This window comes from Meles meles, chromosome 3 (genome assembly GCF_922984935.1).
Source record: "Meles meles chromosome 3, mMelMel3.1 paternal haplotype, whole genome shotgun sequence".
Taxonomy (NCBI): Eukaryota; Metazoa; Chordata; class Mammalia; order Carnivora; family Mustelidae; genus Meles; species Meles meles.
Window position 1 is genome coordinate 97,400,553 of NC_060068.1, and position 21,262 is coordinate 97,421,814.

The 21,262-nt window shown below is 42.0% G+C and overlaps 1 protein-coding gene across 2 annotated transcripts in view; it reads left to right on the forward strand.

The window, feature by feature from the left end:
• ANKRD55 (ankyrin repeat domain 55) overlaps positions 1 to 21,262 on the forward strand; it is a 164,442-nt gene that overhangs the window by 115,722 nt on the left and 27,458 nt on the right. For both annotated transcript variants that reach the window (XM_046000080.1, XM_046000082.1), the window contains 2 exons: positions 4,822 to 4,882; positions 20,649 to 20,777. In XM_046000080.1, the coding sequence (XP_045856036.1) occupies positions 4,822 to 4,882; positions 20,649 to 20,777 (190 nt within the window). The remainder of the gene's footprint in view (positions 1 to 4,821; positions 4,883 to 20,648; positions 20,778 to 21,262) is intronic.

Here is a 21,262-nt window from a genome sequence, read left to right on the forward strand (position 1 = left end):
AAGCAAGTTGGTGGACAAAAGCAAAGGAGTGCAGGTTTTATCTCATGGTTCCCTTTTCTGCTTTGAACCCTCAGTTCTCAGTAGGTCCACGTTTTCTCCCTTTCAGCTCGCCGTGACTTTTCTTTCCTTGGCTTGGACATTCAGAGGGCACCATGTGAAAGCGGGTTAAGATGAAGCTCCAAAGAGAAAGGAACTGTGTTTGTAGAGCGCTGTACATAGTAGCATTGGAAGGGGAGCAGTGATTTCTTCTGAATGCAGCCACAGGGCTCTCTGGAAGTCTTTTTCATGGTTTCCATGGTTACTGGCAGATTCTTTTTTTCCCCCCTGCCAGAGTGCCAGCGGCTCTGCCTCTTTTCATGGCTCTTGATGACACACAGAGGGAAGAAGGAAATTATTTCTTTGGGGTCCTGTTCTCGAGTTGCCAGGTGATGTATTCTAACCTGTGGGTGGGTGCTGTATTTACAGCATACTCCCACATCAGCAGCTTTAGGAATAGGAGGACAGACAGCTAATTTCGGGACCCTTTTCCCCAGCTATCACTGTGCTGGTCAGATCCAGGGCTGTGAGCCCAAGGAGCCAGCAAAACAGAGAAGCCGGAAGAGGCAAGCCGCTCCCACCTGAGCATACATCTAGTTGATCTCTGGCCTCCCAGTCACCTCATGGAGATCAGGGGGGTCCCCAAACATAAAGAGTAGGAATTTTTAAAAAATGATTAAATTAGGGATGCCTGGGTGCCCCATTTGGTTGAGAGTCCAACTCTTGGTTTTGGTTCAGGTCATGATCTCAGTCAGGGTCATGAGATCAAGCTTCGCATGGGCTTGACACTGGGTATAGAGCCTGCTTGAGATTTTCTCTCCCTCTCTGCCCACCTACGACACACACACTCTCTCTCTCAAAATTATTAAATCATAGAGAACTTGTAAATGTCACTCTAAGTGCTTTGTATGTATTGACACACTTAAACTCACAACAGATCTTTAAGTAGTAGGTGTTATTATTCTGTTTCAAAGATAAGAAAATATGGGCACTGAGAGTTTCCTAGCTTGCCTAAGTTTACTGGCTAGCTGGTAATGGAGCAGGGATTCTAATGGAGGCAATCTGGCCCTAGCATCTGTTGTCTTACCACTCACCATGCACCTGTCTGGGAGTGCTCCTGCTGGGCATTTACCTACTGTCCTGCTACATGGGATAAGGGAAGCTTTGTGCTGCTCCCTAGAGAGTTGAGAATAGGACAGAGCTGGTGCTATGAGGAGACTAGTTTGGGGGTTGTGCGAGAAATACTCCTGAGCCACCTTAGCACAGAACGAGAGCTCTGAGAAAACAAAACTAAGAGGTCTGCAAGTCCTCTGGTAATTAAGACAGATGTGGGACCAGCTCCTGGCAGATTACCCCTGTACCATGGAACATCATGGAAGCCCCAGGCTGGGAACCAAACACCTGCTTTCTAGTCTAGGCTGGATCACCACCAAGGCAATGCAGGATGGCCCTACAAGGTAGGGGCTCAAGTCATTTGCTCTGCCAAAAGCAGAAAGAGAACATACTTATCTGTAATTTTGTGTCCATCTTTGAAAATCAATGACTCTGAGACACTTAGGAATCAAACTGAATGAAGCAAAAATAGATTGGCATGTATCTATCAGGGTCCTAAGAGGGAAGTCGTGGAATAGTAGAAGGTAACTGTACAAAGCTTCATGGAAGACTACTGAAAATTAACTAACGGGAAATGGTAACATAATTCTCCACTTCCACCTTCCCCTCCACCACCACCCTGCCCCCAAACAGGAAAATGTTCCACCTAGGCCAGAGGAGCAAGGAAGGGAGCTGTTATCGGAACCTGCTGAGAGCTCTGACTGGAGAAGAGGGTCCACCTAGCAGGAGCCCTGGTCTTTGGTAAAGGAAAGAAGTCAGAAGAGGAAGTGGCTTCCTTCCTCTCTCCTGTCAGCTCTCCCGGCCAAACTCAGAGAGAAGTCAGAGGGCAAAGAAGCCTGCATGATAAAGACATTGCAGGGTAGCAAATGGATTTGAGAAGCAAACAGAGAAATATCCAGGTACAGGATTCATCCCATGCCCTCTTGGAGTCATCCCTAGGACGTGACAAGAGGTCTTGCCCTCCCTTCCCTCATTCCCATCTGGTCAGAGCCCAGCTTCCTTCAGTGTGATCACTGCTCTGGGGCAGTCCCAGGAGATGCTGTCTAGCTACATATGATCTCAGTCTGCTCAGGGTTAGCTGAGGATAACCAGACTGGACCACAGCTGACCTCTTGCCTTTCCCTCCCACTCTCCCCCCACACTTGGGGACCAAATGACCCATAGAGCTTAAACAATGGCCAGTAAAGAGAGAGAAGAAAGTCAGTTGCCAGTTGCCTTCCAGCCTTATAAAGCAACTATAAGGGAAAATATATCCAGGAATGAAATATAATTATGAAGATAAAAACAGCATTATCCACAAGTGCAATTATTTTTATAGCCTCATCCCACTAGATGGAGGAATTTTAGAACTCAGAAAGCTTGCATTTAGAGATATTGCTCAAGTCGCTGTACTACGAGCTTTATGCCTGTTTCATTGTTCCGTCCTTACCACGTTATCCCCATGCCAGTTATCGCTGTAATAAACGTGAAGATACAGAAGCTCAGAGAGGTCAAGCAGAATTAAATCACAGCATTATCCCAGCTCCCCAAAAGACAGTGATAAGACTAGATTTAAACCTTGGGCTTGTTGGTTATTTCACCTCCACAGCAAATAACCAGAAGGGTATCCCTAATTAAGCTCTCTTCGTGTTACATTTGCCACTAATGGAACATGATTGATCCCACTTTCTCTTCTATTGCAGGTAGCAATTTAACACTCAGGACTACACGGCATCTAAGCTGAGACACAATGAAAATCTAACTGGGGGAAAGCCTAAACCATTTCATTTTTTCAAATAATTCTTCCAAAATTAATTATCTTCACTGTCTCCCCACAGACGATCCTTTATCATCTTGCCTGGTTATATTAGTTTGGTAGGGCTTCCTTAACAGAGTAGCATAGACTCGATGGCTGAAGCAACAAAAATGTATTTTTTCAAATTTCTGGAGGCTGGAAGTTTACCCACGAGGTACCAGCAGGGTTGGTTTTCTCTGAGTCTTCTGTCCTTGGCTTGCAGAGAATCACCCTCTAGCTGCCTTTTGACATGGTCTTTCCTGGTGATCCCCTACCCCTGGTGTGTTTCTGTGTGCCCTAATCTCTTCTGAGAACATCAGTCAAACTGGATTAGGATCCACCCTAATGGCTTCATTTTTTAACTTAATTACCTCTTTAAAGGCTCAGTCTCCAAGTACAGTCACATTTTAAGGCACTGGAGGTCAGAGCCGTATTAATTTGGAGGGGGAGGGGACAGAATTCAGTTCATAGCAATGAGTATCCATTGATTAATTCATTCAGTACCTGTCTCAGTGGTTTTCATTCTTGTTTACCGGAATTTCCTGAACAGCCCTTTTCAACTGTGAAAACTGAGCTTCTCTCCAGACCTACTGAGTCAGAAACCCTGAATATGGAATCCAGGTATTTGTGGTTTTAAAAAAATTTCCCCTGGCGATTCTGAGATAGAGCCAGGGTTAAAATCTAGGGTCAGGGACCTGGGTGGCTCAGGTGGTTAAGAGTCTGCCTTCAGGGGCGCCTGGGTGGCTCAGTGGGTTAAGCCGCTGCCTTGGCTCAGGTCATGATCTCAGGGTCCTGGGATCGAGCCCCGCATCGGGCTCTCTGCTCAGCAGGGAGCCTGCTTCCCTTCCTCTCTCTCTGTCTGCCTCTCTGTCTACTCGTGATCTCTCTCTGTCAAGTAAATAAATAAAATCTTAAAAAAAAAAAAAAGAGTCTGCCTTCAGCTCAGTTCGTGAGCCAGGATCCTTGGATGGAGCCCCGCATTGGGCTCTCTGCTCAGCGAGGAGTGTGTTTCTCCCCCTTCCTCCCCCTTCACTCCTGCTCTCACTCTCTCAAATAAATAAATATTTTTTAAAAATTTTAGGGTTAAGTGCTCTAGAAATAACACTTGCTGTGTTCCAGGCATGCTCTAAATGCTGTATGCATTAACTCATTTAATCTGCACTCTGGGCTATAAACTAGGCACTTTTATCACCCCTCTTTTACAGATGAGGACTCTTAGGCACAGAATGGTTAAGGCACTTGCCTGGGGTCACAAAGCTGGTCGGTAGCAGGGCTGGGATGTGAACCCACACAGTCTGGCTCCAGATTATGAGTCCCTAACCACTACACTCAGTCACTTCTCTTCCACAGTGTTGACCAAGGTCATTCAAGTGTGAGACCCAACTGCGATAAAAACTTGAACTTGAGAAACACTGATAGTTGTTTCACACTGAGTAATGTCATTTCATGCTTAGATATTTGTATGTTTTGCAAAAAATAAGCAAAGTTGTAAATGCTGTCTCCTTTCAAAATCTATACATTTAAAAGGCATGACCCATGTAGTGAGTGGTGAAGCAATTTGAAAGCATTATATACAGTTATGTAAAAGAATAAAGAATAAGTAGTGGAGGGCTTTAGTTCTTCAAGGGTCACACAGAACAAGCTGAAAATTCACCTTCTCCATGCCATTTGCACCCTACCCCGACCTGAGTCACTGAGATGGAAAAAAGGTTGGAGGACAAGAGACAGAGGAATCGCCCCAGGTGCCTTCTCACTGATCACACTGCCTTTTCCATGGCTCTTTCCCCTAGGTAAGCAGAAGCAGCCCATCTTCATTTGGAGGCGTTCAGTGGACTGTCTTTCTAATGTTATGTCCTCATACAAATTGTTCTTTTGAGCCTTTCTATTTTTCTTCACAGGCTCCTAACAGTCTTGGTGCAACAGTCAAATCTCAGCGAGATTAATCACCAGGACAATGAGGTGAGCCTGCCCTCTCAGGAACAGTTGGCCATTGCACCTGTCAGGGTAGAAGGAAGGGCTTTTCTCAACCTGTGCTTCCTATCATACAGGTTCAGGGAGGGGATGGAGCACATTTGTGGGTTCCCACCCTGAGAGGGGAGCTTGTGTCTCTACTACTAACCCCCAGGTAGAAATTTATCCCCACCCTGGTTATGGGTAACTTCTACTAGGATAGGATTTCTCGCATCAAATACTTAAGCATCTATCATACCACTGAAATTTTGTAATTTCCCTCTGGATATTGAGAAATAAATGTTGCTCTTTCCTGTCTTCTTGAGCCAGAAACTTCAAGGGCAAGCTGCCATTGCTCTCCCTTTGAGAGAAAGATGACAGATAATTCCAGGCTCCATGCTCCGGAGGCCACATCATTAACACCAGGGATCACAGTTGCTGTTTCCTTTATGAGGCAGACACAACAGAAGTCTTCCAAGAAGACAATACAGTATTCGCAAACAAAATCCCTGCCTGAGTGTTACCAGATGCCAGGCAGAGCGGCCAGAGCCGCTCTTATTCTTATTCTAGCTACTGAACTCTTAAAAAACAGGACTGATTTTCATTACCCAGCCTGTTTTTTTTTAACAAGCTTCTTTAAACAGATTTAAATGTTTTAATGTTGTTGGTTTTTTTAATATATTATGTGCTTGGTTTGGCTTCACTCTACTAAGAATGTCTGATAACTTTGAGAAAGTGTGATAGCACTGAAAATGCATACGCGTGAAAAATCCCAAATTACACTGTTTTCAAGGAAGCCAGGTGGCCATAGACAGCAGTTGTAGGAGGAAGTGCCCTAACCAAGGCTGGGCCACTAGCCTTTCTTGAGTTTTCTGATGACAGGGTTTCCTCCCAGCTGGCTTAGCATCAATGACCACACTGAAAAGCCCCTTCTTCACAACCTCAGTCTGAGGTTGGACACCACCCTGACTCAGTGGTCACACGCTGCTTTCACTCCCCATGTCTTCAGGGACTTAAAGCAAAACCCTGGGAATGAGAGGTTTACATTGTTCTAAACTTCTGCTTTAAAAATGAGAACCAGCAATGAGAAAGCACACTCTGACCACTCTGCCCATGGTGTGAAAGCAGGGAGCTCGAGTGGTGCAGTTTTGTTTTTAAGATTTTTATTTGTGAGAGAGAGAGGGCACGCACAAGCATGGGGAGCGGCAGGCAGAGAGAGAAGCAGGCTCCTACCAGAGCAGGGAGCAGGACCCCAGCATCATAACCTGAGCCAAAGGCAGTTGCTTAACTGACTGAACCACCCAAGCATCCCAAGTGGTGCAGTTTTTACTAACTAATCAAGAACTTCTAAAGTTTGGGAAAGTTGACAATCAACTTCCTCTACCTCCAACTCGTACCCTCACCCAACAAAACTGGTTTTTCTTAGAAAGGGGGCAAATTCACTCATTCATACCCTACAGCTTTTTTCCAACTCCGTTCAGTCTTCAGCTAAAAGAACATCCTCTGGCAAAGTGATGGTTCCCGATTCTTCCCCACCCTGCAAGGCCCCTTGGCTGCTGGGGACAGTGAAAGCAGACCCAGGTATTTCTAACAATGGTAACTGTTACACTTTTCAGATAATATGTGCTAAATATTGGAAATGTCTCCACTTCCTTCTCATGCAAAGTAACCTCTCAGAAGAGATTCCTCCCACTGTTACACCCAGTGGCTTTTATGCGCAGAGAACAGGACCTCAAAAGGACACTTACAGCCATTGTTGCAGCTTCCTCTTTGGGATGCATCACAGCACACCTGAAATCCATCTAAGCCGACTGCTAATGCTTGTCTGTGTTTAAAAAATATGTGTGTGTGTGTACACACGCACACAGAGCAATGCTAGTATGAGTCAATCCACACACATTTGTAAGGGCTAGAAGCTCTTAATCACTAAGAAATGAGCACACTTCTGACATGGAAAGAACACAGCAAAGGCTTTTTTTCATTCACCACCTTGGCAGATTTCCTACACTGGGCTTCTCAGTGTTCTGAACAAGCAATGGCCCACTCTCCCCCTCCCCCAATCACTTTGCCAATGAGCTCCAAGCACAACGATTCTCCATTATATATGATGGGACAACAATTAAACATAGGCACATGCACACCCCTGCCCCCCACCCCCGCATCTGCTAAATAACAGGAAGGAGAAAAGATCAAAGGCAAGAGAAATGAGGGAAAAGTAAGTTACCTCTGCTAGTGAAGCATTAGGGTTGTCTAATACAAGAGGAAAAAGCAAGGCATTCCTCTCTAGAGTCTGAATGAAATTATTTTCCAAGAATAACTGAAGGACCCCCAAGCTTGTCACAATAATGACTGAAGATTAAAGGATCAGTTAGTAGAAATCTAACTTCATTAGGAGATAGATTAGGTTATAAACTGAAACTACCAAATAGAGAAAGGAAGAAAGCAACCGCCTCTCCTGTTCAGGTAAAATAAAACAAGAGGTGAAACTTCATATCAGGGAAGTGATTATCACTTTAGTGGCTGTCTTGATCTGAGCTCAGGGGCTTGAAACAAATTTTTTCGCATTATTAGTTTTTACTTGTATAATATGTAAACACATTTGCTTTTTACAAATTTAAATATTACGAGTAATGAGTTACAAGTCCTTGATTACTTCCACCCTACGACCTTAGCCCCTGGGTAATCACTGTCTGATGCGTCTCTTTCCCAATGTCTTCTATATACCCACAGACCCCGTGGACTGTAACATAAAGGTATCACACTCCGTATGTTGTTCTACAGCTTTGGTTTCTCACCCAACAGAATGTCTCTATTGATGTCTATTGATAGAATGGCTCTATTGATGTCAGTAATGTACAGATCTGGCTCATTCCTTCTAATGGCTTCATGATGTTCCCCACTATGAAAATACCTCTGTTTATGTTGCTATTTCCCTATGAATGTATATTTAGGCTGTCTCCAGTTTTTCACCATCACAAACACTCCTCTAAAGAGTGTTCTTATAGAAGCCTCCTTGAGTATTTTACACAATCATTTCCCTAGAAAACCATTGGTGGGAAGCGGCGTGTTTTGTTTCCTATACACACGCCTGGTGCTTCTCCAGACTGCATCAATTTATAGCTCTACCTGTGGTTGAATAGTGTGCTGGTCATATTTTCTTATTTTAATTTGCATTTCCCCAATAGCTAATGAGACTGAGTACCATTACATAGGCATAATGGCCATTTTTATATCTTCTTTTGTGACTTGCCTCTTTAGATTTTTTTTGTCCATTCATTTATTGGGCTACTTGTCATTTTTGTATGGATTCATAGTTTATTTTCTATTCTGAACATTAACACTTTGTTTGCTGTTGGATTACAAATAATTTTTTGCAGTGCATGACTCCTTTTAGAACTGTCTGTGATGTCTTTTCTAGTACAGAAATTTTAAAATATGATATAATCAAAGTGATCATTCCTATTCCTTACTGCTTTTGCTTTTGAGGTCTTTTTAAAGGCGGCCCACCCTGAACCCCACAAGGAATAACTACATTATGCTAAGTTTTCTTGTAATTGTTCTGTTCTTTTATTTTTTTTTTAAGATTTTACTTTATTTATTTGAGAGAGATCACAAGTAGGCAGAGAGGCAGGCAGAGAGAGAGAGAGGAGCAGAGAGCCTGATGTGGGGCTCGATCCCAGGACCCTGAGATCATGACCTGAGCCAAAGGCAGAGGCTTTAACCCACTGAGCCACCCAGGCACCCCTAATTGTTTTGTTCTAATGATGTGTTTGTTTTTCCTGTTTCATTGACCACTGAGCTTAATTGTAAAGTGACTTATTTACAACTGGCTATGCACACTGCAGAGTTTGACACTGTGGGAAAGGCAAAATGGGGCAGATTGTCCTTTGTGCCTTTGTTCTTCTGGACTTCAGAGGAATCACTGACATACAGAGTAGCTGTCTGTTGTAGTTAGAGGGAGCTGACAAGTTGCTAAACTCCTGGAATCTAACCTCTCTTGCTCCCATTTTAGCTTTGACAGGAAGAGCGCCTCATCAAAAGGGGCTACAAACTAATGGCAGCTCATTTAGAACTTTTAATGCATTTATCCAGAGAAGCACTGTTTTTAACTGTATTTAGGGTATATTGTTAATCCTATGTTGAACGCATATTCTGATATAAGTAGATTTTTGTGAGTGACCTGACAATGACCAACCTTTCATTATAACAGTGCTCTGAGAAAAAAAAAAATCCAAATTGCAAAAACAGATGTGAACATTTGGATGTAATTCTTAGCACTAAATTCACTTAAAACATCCTTAAGACATAATCATAAGCAGAGACTGTGCACTGTCAAGGCAAAATCAACAGAAACAGTTCCTGACCCTAGAAATCATTTTACTTTACAGTTAGCAAAAGGGAAAATAATAAATTTTTTTATCCTAATTTTTATTAGGAATTATCCTAATTTTATCCAGAATTTTATATATTTATATATTTATATATAAATATAATATATTTAATATATAATATAATATATATAATTTTATATATTTAATTTATAATAAAATTATCCTATATTTTTATAGGATATAATAATATTATATTATATATATTATATATAATAATAAAATTATCCTAATTTTATCCAGAATTTTTATCCTAAAAATGAATACCTTAAAAAAAATGGAGTAAAGTCTCTGCAGCTTAGGAATCCTCATCTTCTCTTTTCCCTGCATGTCTAGAGGTAGGCCTCTTTTTTTTTTTTTAGGCCTATCTTTTTTATTTTTGCATCCCTAGACTCTAGCTCAGTAACTTGCACACAGTAGAGCCCTCACCTCAAAAATATACTTACATATGTAGATAAGGAATTATCAAATTTTTAAAAAACCCATTTTATTGGCCTTTTCTCTTTGTTTTGTTGACCCAACTCAGTTACCCATTTTATGTATCAGATTTGACTCCCCAGGTGACTTTTAATTATTGCCAAAAATCTACTTTCAAGAAAAAGATGTTGTATCATTTGGGGTCTTCAAAAAATGTGCTGTAGATGCCAGGCCAGGAGTCCTTGTCCATTTTGATGATATGGACACCTCTGGTGCACTGGTGAAGCTGATGGATCCAACCACAGAAAAATGTTTGAAACTACATAAAATAAAATACATAGCATTACAAGAGAAACCAGTTATTTTGAAACAGCATTATCAAAATATTATAAAGATCAAATTTGTAATGGTGATATGCAAGCTTGCTTGTTAATACATTAAGATTTAGTGGTCAGACAAGTAACACTGTACTAGTGATGCATAGAAACAGTACTTTGAGATATCTGTGCTAATTAAGGCAATACAAAAGTATCTGTGATTTGTACCATTGGCAAAGTCACAGGTATCCTTAATAGTGGTTGCCTATATCCATATTTAAAGAAGATGCTAAACTTCCATTTGAAGTTAGTGACTGTAAAGATGTAATTTATTTCTTTGGTCTAAGCTCACACAAAGCCTACCTTCTGTCCATGGCTAGAACCCCTGCTGCAGTGGATATTGCAGAATATTTTTTGCAGAGTATTGCAGAATATCCAAAAAAGATCTTCCAAAGATATTTTGATCAACCAGTGGAATAACTGTAGGCCTCCCAAGGTGATCTGCTTGAAGTGGGAAAGTTGTCATGTTATTCATTAAAAAATATTTAGGTACCTACCTTGTCTTATGTAGGCTTGATTCCTGCTCTAATAGTTCACAGTTTAGTGCAGAATGTAGATGTTCTGTTTAGCTGAAAAATAAATACAACTACTTAGGTCTCTATTCTCAAGGCTTTACTTTAGAAGTTTGTTCTTATGAATTTGCTCTTTTGCTTCCATGACCTGAGTTATTCTTCACAGCCTTTCTTCTGTTAGGGTCTCATTTAAATTACAAAATTCTCTACCCTAAAGATTTTTATGTTTTTGTTGGATACACAGTTTTTGTCATTATTAAAGGGAGACAGTAAGCATTTTTTATTTATTTTTTAAGATTTTATTTGACAGAGAGAGACACAATGAGAGAGGGAACACAAGCAGGGGAGTGGGAGAGGGAGAAGCAGGCTTCCTGCTGAGCAGGGAGTCCAATGCAGGGCTCGATCCCAGGACCCCAAGATCCTGACCTGAGCTGAAGAAAGACCCTTAATGACTGAACCCCCAGGTGCCCCAACAGGAAGAGAGGGAGCATTTTAAAAGAATATCAGCAATAGCAGTCATTCTTACTGTCCTAAAATCCAACATCTTTTTTTAAAGTCTTTAATTATAATCTTTTGATTGTTATGATAAACATAACTTATCCAGATTGGAAAACTCTAAAACATAGATGAAATAATTTATTAATTTTTGTGATCTATAACATATTTTCAAAATAAAAATTAAAGGAAATGGCTTTCGTCCTCCACTTCTAACCATTTATTTTTTTTTTAAACTCTTTTAAAGCACATCATTTTTTCCTTTTTTTTTTTTTTTTGGTCTAGAAGAGACAACTTTTGTGAGCAGTAGTCATGTGTGATCATGAGATTAATAGTATGTAAATTTTAGAAAGGCAAGCAAAGCCAAGCTGGACTTCTGTGAAATTCTAACAGTTTTTCTGACCTCTCAGCACTTGCTATAATTTTACCCCCCAGAGCACCAAGTTGAGGGTGTAGCAAGTGCCTGGCCACATCATGCATCTCTCTCTGTGCTTCTCAAAGTCTGCAAATGCCAGTTTAAAGGTGCCATCCTGAGCACTTAACCAGATTTCTGGTTCAGAAAACACAGAAGAGAGAGTGGTTTTGGGTAAAAAAAAAAAAAAAAAAAAAAAAAAAAAAAAAAAAGATTCTGAGACATTGATAGGACTTGTAAACCCTTAAAGATAATGTCAGTGACACAGGCTCAAGGCACAGAATTCCTCATCTGTATGAAAGCGCCATTTCAAAGCAAACTGCTCAGCACCCAACGCTTACTCCCATCAGCAACCTCGAAATGGGATTCAAAGCCAACTAAAACTGAACATGTCCCTTTGAAACATTCTGGAGTGCTATGTTCTCAAGTGAATGTCAGTTACTTTTTATCTCTGAGCCAATACTTCTTCAAAAAGAGTGGAGTTCTGCTCTGACCTGGACCATCTGGGTGTTTGTTGCAAGATGTCTGTAAATGGCTTCTGGGTTTTCAGCTCCCTGATGCTTCGAAGGCCCAATTGACCCCTCAATGAAACTGCAGGGAGCAACCGATAGAAAAGGTCTCCACGGTTAGGACACAGAGGGCTGGACTGCATCCAAGACACGCTGGTATTTTCTACTCTCCCTGAGACCAAGTGAGCCATGATAACCTGTAATTCACTAATTCTTCCTGTATTTCTTGAACACTGTGTTCAGTGCTGTGGAGTTACCATGCCCAAGAAGCCACAGCTTCTGCCTTTAAGTGCATCACAGCTTAACATAGACAGTCTCTGAGCCTGAAGTCAGCTCCTTAAATGGCCACCAGCCTTCATGTAACAAAAGTGGGATGCCTTCTGGTCTGCCCAGAAGCTGGAGGAGAGGCGCAGTTGTAGCAAAAAGTCTACTTTCCTAAACAGTGTGTTGTGCAATGCCAGGGCCTGCACTAAAGCTGATTTTGAAAGTTTTGGTTTTCATATTACTAATTCTAAGGGGGTTTATTTTTCTCACTAGCCCAGTTGAAGAAACAGCAATGGAAAAGTTCCCTTGACTTGTTTGCAACCTGTTATAGTGTAATACATACAACGTTGTGTGTTTATGATTATTTCAAGAAGGAATGGAATGATTCAAGTCTTGATTTAAGGTCAGATCACCCAAATTCTAGGGTGGGGGGAAAGGAGAAAATATAGAGTTCAGTACCTTCCAAAATAAGTATGTGCCAGCTGTTTTTATTGAGAGCCTAGAAGCAATGCTAAATGCAACAAATATAGGATGGCAACCCTTATACTAATGAAAACCATTTCAAAAAGTTAGATGATCTGAATCTAGTTAATATCACACAGAAAAGCATTCTCCAGCAGTTGAGCTCACTTCCAAAAGGAAAGCCCACCAGCATGATGTGTGGGAAGAAATGTTATTCTCCAGGGTTGAAGAGACCTGGATTCGAATCCCAACTATGGCATGTACCCATAGCCACAGGCAAATTACTTAACCTGTGTTTCGGTTTCTTCACCTGTAAAATGGGGCTACAAAGGTCTACCCCTTAAAGGATTACATCTATAAATATGGTAAGGTAATATAAATTTCTTGACCACAAGTAGCTATACAAAATATGCTAGTTGTTTCTCCCCACCCTACCACTTTACCAAACGATGCAGAAGTTGGGGTTTTAAGGTTTTTTTGGCAGGGGGTGGGGTTGTTTTAAGGAAGTAACTCTAGAAGTGTAACGGTTGTGTTTAGGAGACAAGGATTAGCAGTGCATAACCAGAATTCAACCATATTTTCACACTGAGTTCGCATATCAGTAAATCATACCTATGCACAGAGTGATAGCCATGTACCTATTTGGAGAACTTATCAAAAATTCTACTGGAGGGGGCTCATGGGTGGCTCAGTGGGTTAAAGCCCCTGCCTTCGGCTCAGGTCATGATCCCAGGGTCCTCGGATGGAGGCCCACATCGGGCTTCTGCTCAGCAGGGAGCCTGCTTCCAGTCCCCCTCTCTGCCTGCCTCACTGCCTACTTGTGATCTACCAAATAAATAAAATCTTAAAAAAAAAAAAAATCTACTAGGTTTCAGTTGAAGAGTTGGTTAACAATGAGGTATCAGGGACGCCTGGGTGGCTCAGGTGGTTAAGCGGCTGCCTTCGGCTCAGGTCATGATCCTAGCATCTTTGGATCGAGTCCCATATCGGGCTCCTTGCTCGGCAGGGAGCCTGCTTCTCCCTCTGCCTCTGCCTGCCTCTCTGCCTACTTGTGATCTTTCTCTCTCTGACAAATAAATAAATAAATAAAATCTTTTAAAAAAACAAAACAAAACAATGAGGTATCAGACAAACTGATTATTATAAAGGGGAAGTCATGTTTTGCTTTTTTTTATTTATGTAGTTTTTAAAAGCAAAGCTAGATTTTACAAAAGCAAAACAATTTAATCAAGGATGGTTAAGAAGTCATTCATTTTAAATACCTGACTTAGCCCCTACAATATTCCTGACACTGTTCTAAGCTCTAAGCGTTTAGACAGCAGACAAGGACCTATCCTCAGAGTTTACACTGCAGTGACTTCCAGTTTTCTTTGATGTCTTTAACCCTGAATACTGGTAGCTGAAGCCAATGAGTTTTTTGAAGCAAACAAGACTCAGCACTGGGAAGGGAAAATCCATGAATGATAAAAATAATTAGATTCCCACTGAGTCCAGATTTCTACTTCCAGTGTACCACATTTATAATGAAGAGGACTTACTGAAATGCACGGAGTTATTCTGAATCCTCTGAATCAGAATACAAAAAAAAGTTCCCCTGTGTTTGTATAATGTCACCTTCGCAAGGCGGGGATCCTGGTGATCACAGCTGAAATGATGCGGGGGCTGTGGGGACTACCCATTGATGATCAGTAGACACTTTTCTTACTATCACTTTATACAAAATCCGGTTACAAACAGGATATAGATTTACGTGCAGGACATGAACTGCGTATGAGATGTGAGCTATGTCCAGGAGGTGGGCTACAAGGAGGCAAACAAGGGTGACACATGAACGAATCTCTTAGCTTTAAATGACAAGAGCAAGTTAAGGATTCTCCACACTTATCAGATGTAGAGGAAGCCATGAAAGCACTCCTGGGATCCTCCCATGTTTATTCTGGGCATCGTTGGCCCATGAAGACTCTTGCCCTCCAACTCCTGGAGTTTTCTCACAGGATCCTACTCCATCCCAGTCACATTGCCAAGGGTCCAGGTTGGTTCCAACAATTCCTTTTTTTTAATTGCAACATCTTAAGAGCCAATTCCAAGCTAGACACCTGTTTGTTCGCTCATCATTTGAGGTCGCTCGTCATTTAAGACAACAGTACCCTGTAAGAAATATACATAAACAGTATTAGCAAGCTAACTCCTGCCCCAGAAACAATGCATAATACTCTGAAACCAAGCTCAATGTTCAAAGCCCTGCAGTGCCTCAGCAATACCTGTAGCAAGATTCTCATAAGGAATACCCGTCAATCTGTTTCAAAAAGTTTCAAAAATCTTCTACTGGAGCTCTTGGAGGTCAAGGGATACATTCCCTCATAAATCTTGTAAATGATATTTGATCTTATCCCATCCATAACTAGTACTATTATATTTTGCAGGGGTAATACAGAAGGATGTCACATTCCAATCACAAGTGACTCTTGTGAGTGACCTCCTCTGTCTCTTGTCTCCAGATCTTTCTCAGAAATCGGGGGTGCAGTGGTTATCAGCGAGGTCATTGGTTTTCCGGGGCCTGATGAGCCAAAGAGGAAGCCATAGTGTTTTGGAGGGTCCATCACCGTATCTGAGGAATAAGAGCAGACCCTTTGCCTTTCCTTAATAGGAGGCCAGGGAGCCATTCATTAAAAGATTTGAACCAAATCTTTGAAGCATCTTGAATAGATGCTTCAAGGGATTGCTGTGATTGTGAGAAGTTTTTCTGCAGCTGTCTGAATGTCGCCTTGGCATAAATTAAAAAAATTAAGAGTAAATAGAGTGCTAAAACATCCTTGGGGTTTCCCCCTTTTAATAATTGTAGTTTTAGTGTACAATGAGCTTGTTCAACTATACCTTATCCTTGTGGGTTTTAAGGTATACCTGTAATATGATGAATCTGCCAATCAGAACAAAAGGCAGTAAAATCTGTGGCTTGTGTAAGCTGGTGACTTCATTTTTTATGGTAGTAGGGACCCCCGTAACACTAAAACATCGCAATAGAATAGAGCAGATGGCAGTAAAGGACTTGGAGGATTGAGGAAATGCCCAGAGAAATCTAGAAATAATGTATCAATAACACGTAAATAAGGTTGAATATCACCTTGTAATCCCTCTGGGCCCACACAGAGCAGAGGTCGGCTACTTTGTCTCAGTTGTTGAGTAGTTACATAGCCCTTGCTGATCAAGGGCATGATCAGCAGGCATTATAGGCTGTTGGCGTGGCCAACACGGACAAGAAAGGATGGAGATATCTGCTCTAGAATCTAAGAGCCCTTCACATATTCGTCCCTTAATAGAAAGCTTCATTTGGGGTCAACTTCCTTCCAACAGTTTTTTAGAAAAATGAATCTTTTTATTAGTACTGCTGAATCCTCCTTCCCTGAAGTTTGAAGATTGAGTAGGCTTTAATATAGGAAAGTAACAAAAGTTGGATGACTGGTTCGCCTGCCGAAAAGGTCCAGGAACAGTGACAGAAACCGTAATTTGAATCTCACCATAATAACCAGAGTCTGTAATTCCAGTATGTGCTGTAACTCCTTTCATAGTTAAGCTACTCTGTCCAAGCAGGAGACTAGCGTATTTGGGGGTAGAGGTCCATATCATGTAAGGACATTGAGATGGACGTATAAAGCAAGCCTGAGGAAGAGGGATATCAAGAGCAGCGCTCCCCTGAGTAGCAGGGACTAAGTCCATTACTAAAAGTCGCTGTTGGGTACAAACTGAATAGGAAATTCTGTGACCCCACATTTACTGAGGCCTGGGGTTGGCCCCTTACGGGGGTTTCCCTGATGAGAATTCCCTGAAAGATTTCCATCTCTATTGGTTTTTGACTTACATTCCTTAGCCCAATGTTTGCTTGCATTGTCGACCGGCTGGGGGGGGTGCGGGGGGGTGGACATTAGGGGGTTGACTCTTGATTTATTCAGGCGATTGGCAGGAGAGGGAACAATCAGACAGGGAGGGAGACGGCACTGCTTACGTATCCTGTTTGTCCACAATTAACATTTGCCTGCAACAGCCAGGGTTTCTAACACTGTTGCTCGGGCCTGATGTTTAAAGGATCCAGCATTACAACAAGCTTTTAAATAATTATTTAATAATTTATTAATTATTAATTATTAAATAAATAATTATTATTCCATAATTTTAAAATAATTAATAATTAATAATAATAAATAATCTGGATATTGCCAGATTCTCAGAGGTTAAATCAGGGCCTGGCAGTCTTCATTAGCATTATCATATGCTAATTGTCTTAAGAATATTTCCTGAATTTTTTTTCCTCTTAGCTGCTTTTCCAATGATTCTTTTAACCTGCGAATAAAATCAGTGTATGGCTCTTTAGGCCCTTGTTGTATTTTTGTGTAACTGGGAGTATAATCAGTACCTGAATTAATTTTTTGCCAGGCTTGTAGGGCCATATCACATATGCAGCTGTAGGAGAGATGTTAAGAGTTTGATGATTAGATGTCGTCCAAGCTGCTGTTTCCATGTTGAGTAACAGCTGCCACATTCCCTCTCTGTCCTAAACTCCTGAACTTTTCATTTGCCTCCTCAGAAAGCCATTTTCCATTGTAGAAATTCAGAGATTAATACCATTGGAGTTATGAGTTGAGAATCATAGGGAATCCAGCGGGCGTTACTGCTCCAACTGGATAAATATTCCCAACAATACGGAGAAGTAGGTCTGTACATGGAACATGCCTTTAAATTCTCTTACAGTCTCCATTGGCATCCCATCCTAAATATTTGGCCTATTAACCTGAAAAGTTACAGGGAAAACTAAGTGCAGCTCATGGGGGCAAGATGGTGTAGAAACAGAATTGTGTTTTTTAGTTTTTGTTGGTCCCAATTGTAACGTGCGTAAATCACCCAACCCAGTGTCATTTCACTCATCCCCAAAGAGGTCTGCTGCTATTTCCTCATCCTCATCCCCAGAGGGAATCAGTGGCCAAAGGAGAAACATGGCATTTGTCCTTTTTGCTGAAAAATAGTATTTTTACTTTCAGTTTGAATTTGTCAGGTTGTTTCATCATCTAACTCATATGTGTGTAGAGAAGTGGCTATTTCAGCCTTAAGATCTTATGTTCCCCTCCAAAAATTGGAATTACTGTTTTTACCAACGCCCATGTAACCCAGAACTCCACAAAAATGTTCTCACCTTGTCTACAAGCCTTTTCCACATTATGGCATGCATGCTTCCAAACTGTCTCTTCCAAGTTTCCTTCATTGGAAAACCAAGGATTATATTCACAAGTAGCATCCGGACAAGCTCTTAATCGACCACTGGACATTTGAGCACCTCTCTGAGATAAAAGGTGTTGTATTAATGCTAGCAAATGCTGGATGCAACTTTGATTCTGCCCCATCATTCTCATTTACCTCTTTCTGTGAGGTCTCCAGATCACTGCTTAGTGTTTGTCAATTTCAGGCCCCTGTTCAGGGGTCACTTGTCACCCATGCAAAGTGGGAATCCTGGTGATCAGAGCTGAAGTGATGGGGAATTACCGACTGATGATCAGTGATCAACAAACGACTTTTTTTTCCAATCACTTCTTTTATACTTTACATAAGATCTGGTTACAAACAGAATACAGATTTACTAGCAGGACGTGAACTGCACGTGAGATGTGAGCTAAGTGCAGGATGTGGCAATCAACTGTGACACGTGAATGATTATCTCTTACCTTTAAACGACAAGGTCAAATTAAGGATTCTCCACACTTATCAGATCTAAGAGGAGGCCATGAACACGCTCCGAGGATCCTCCCATGTTTATTCTGGGTGTCATTGGCCCAGGAAGACTCTTGCCCTCCATCTCCTGGAGTTTTCTCACAGGATCATACTGGACCCCACTCAAATTGGCGAGGATCCAGGTTGTGTTCCAGCAGTGTAGGCTTCTTTTCCAAATGTAACTAATTTCTTGAAGTATTCTCAAGAGCATATCTCACTTATGTGAGCCTCGCAACTTGAAAGCAGACCATAGTATAATGATTTAGAATTTTCGACCTGGTCAAGGGGATTAACATTCTCATCCCAGTGTCCCATAAACCTCAAACCCTAGATTTTCACTCACAGATTTGGGAACTTCTCTAGAGCTCAGCTTCCTCTTCTATAAAATGAGGAGGACAGCAGCACCTATCAGAGTTGGCCCACTGCTACAATAATAAACTCAAAATCTCAGGGGCCTGACACAGTTAAAGCTTTTCTTGCTAGAAGCATAGTCCAATCCTGGATCACAGGATAGCCTTATTCTCCTTCATCAGTCAGGTCCTAAGCGTCATAATTACATGGTTCTGGAATCCTCTCCAGTCTTACTGTCTGCATTCATTTGTTGGATGAGGAAAGAGAGAAGGAAGGGAAGGAGATCCTGTGGGTTTTGTTTTCTAGGCAGGCCTGCGAGGGGCTTCCACCCACTCTGTCTACGTTGCAATGATCAGGACTCAGTCTCAAGGCCACCCCTATCTGCTGGGAGGCTGGGGAATGTACCCTGTGCACCCTGGAGGAAGAGGACACAGAGTTTGGTGAACACATAGTGGAGTTCAGCACAGTACTTAATTTGGAAGATTGTTTAGAGGATTCAGTGAAAAATCTACATAAGAACTCATAAAGACCATTGGATTGATAAGTATTAGACTCTTAGCTTTATACTATGTGCAGAGATGACTATGAAAAAAACTTTAAAGCTGCCCATACTCTTTACCCTCTTTACCAAGCATCTTAATCTAGAGTCATTTCAGAGATATTTTGTGTACTGAGAGGGTGGGCAAGGAGAAGAGGCCATCTTTTCATGGTATACTCCCAAATAATACTTGTCCTCATGGTTACCTTTCCCAGCATAAGCTCATTGTATTATTAAATGATGCCTAAAGCATGTGACTTCAAGCTCTGAAAGAAGCTGAGATTCACCAGATGGACTCATCCAAGCTGCCACATTTCTTCTAACAGTGTAAATCAGATCATGTCAACATGCTCTTAAAACCCTTCCCTGCCTTGTCTTTTTTTCTTTCTTTTTTTTTTAAATATTTTATTTATTTGTCAGAGAGAAGGAGAGAGAGAGAGAGCGCACGCACAGGCAGGCAGAGAGGCAGGCAGAAAGGCAGGCAGAGGTGGAGAGAGAAGCAGCTCCCTGCCGAGCAAGGAGGTCATGCGGGACTCTATCCCAGGACCCTGGGATCATGACCCGAGCTGAAGGCAGCGGCTTAACCCACTGAGCCACCCAGGCGTCCCCTTCCCTGCCTTTTCATGGACTTCAGAATGAAATCTAAATGCTTGATACAGAGTTTGTATCCCCCATCCTACATCCCAAGATCAGCCCTGCCTCCCTCTCCAGACTCATCTCACATGGCTCTCTCTCCTTCTCCATTCATTCCTTCAACAACTATTTACCCAGTCTCTGTTGTAGCCACTGGGGATACTGTAGTAAAACAGTGTCCCTCCCACTGTGGGTGGGATATGGCAGTTTAGCGTGACCCCAGTCACAAGTGGTTGCCTCTGTGGCTTGGCGGTTGCTGCTCTTTTCCCCCAGCCTGGCTCCTAGAGGCCCATGTGGAACAGTCACTAAGCCCGCAATTACTCTCTCACAGCTCCCCATATGCATTCTTCATAGCACTGAACAATTTGGAAAATCCTTTTGCTCATTTCCGTTTGTTGTCTCTCTTCCTCTACTACACTGAAGTTCCCATGAGAGCAAGGATCTTGTTTATGTAATTCTCTGTAGTATTCTCCATCCCTGTTTTCCTGGCACAAAGCAGAACCTCAGTATCTGTTGACTGAATGGCTTAAGGACTGATTGAACTGACAGGCAGCCCCCAATGTATCTAGTGATGGCCCTTGGGTCTGGGGAGAAAGTGGGACCTCCCTTTTCCTTCCTGATAGCCTGTGCTCACCTCTTCCCTTTCTGGCTGTGGTTTTGTAGGGAATGACACCGCTCCACTGGGCAGCTTTCCACAACCAGCCTCAACATACTCAAATGCTGCTGAAGAAGGGAGCAGATCCCACACTTGTGGATAAAGACTTTAAAACAGCTCTCCACTGGGCAGTCCAGGTGAGAAACTGACCAGTAAACTTGTCTCAAGTTTAAATGGTGTAAAGCCATGTTACAAGTCTCTGAGTTTATCAGACCTGAAAGATGGAATTATCAAAGGTGCAGCCACTGCACTGATACAGAGGTTAAATGTGTGCTAGAGCAAGGAAGATTCACGCTGCCCTCCTCCCGTCCCTTCATGTCCAAAGGGCCTGACCACAAACCTGTCACTTTGGAGGATTTGAGTGCATCAGTTGTGGAGAAGAAACCCTTCCAAGGTACAGAGGGGGAAGAGAGCCTGCTTTGGCTCTTACAAACACACGCACACGCATGCACACACACACACACACACACACACACACACCACCTCTCTCGCTTGCTCTCTTACTCTCTCTATCTGCATGCTTGCTAAGTAGCTCACAGTGCACCAGGATAAACCTTCAAAGTTTTACTAGGAAAATCCCTTCAAAGTCTTTTGACCATAACTCTCTTCTTCCAAATCCTCC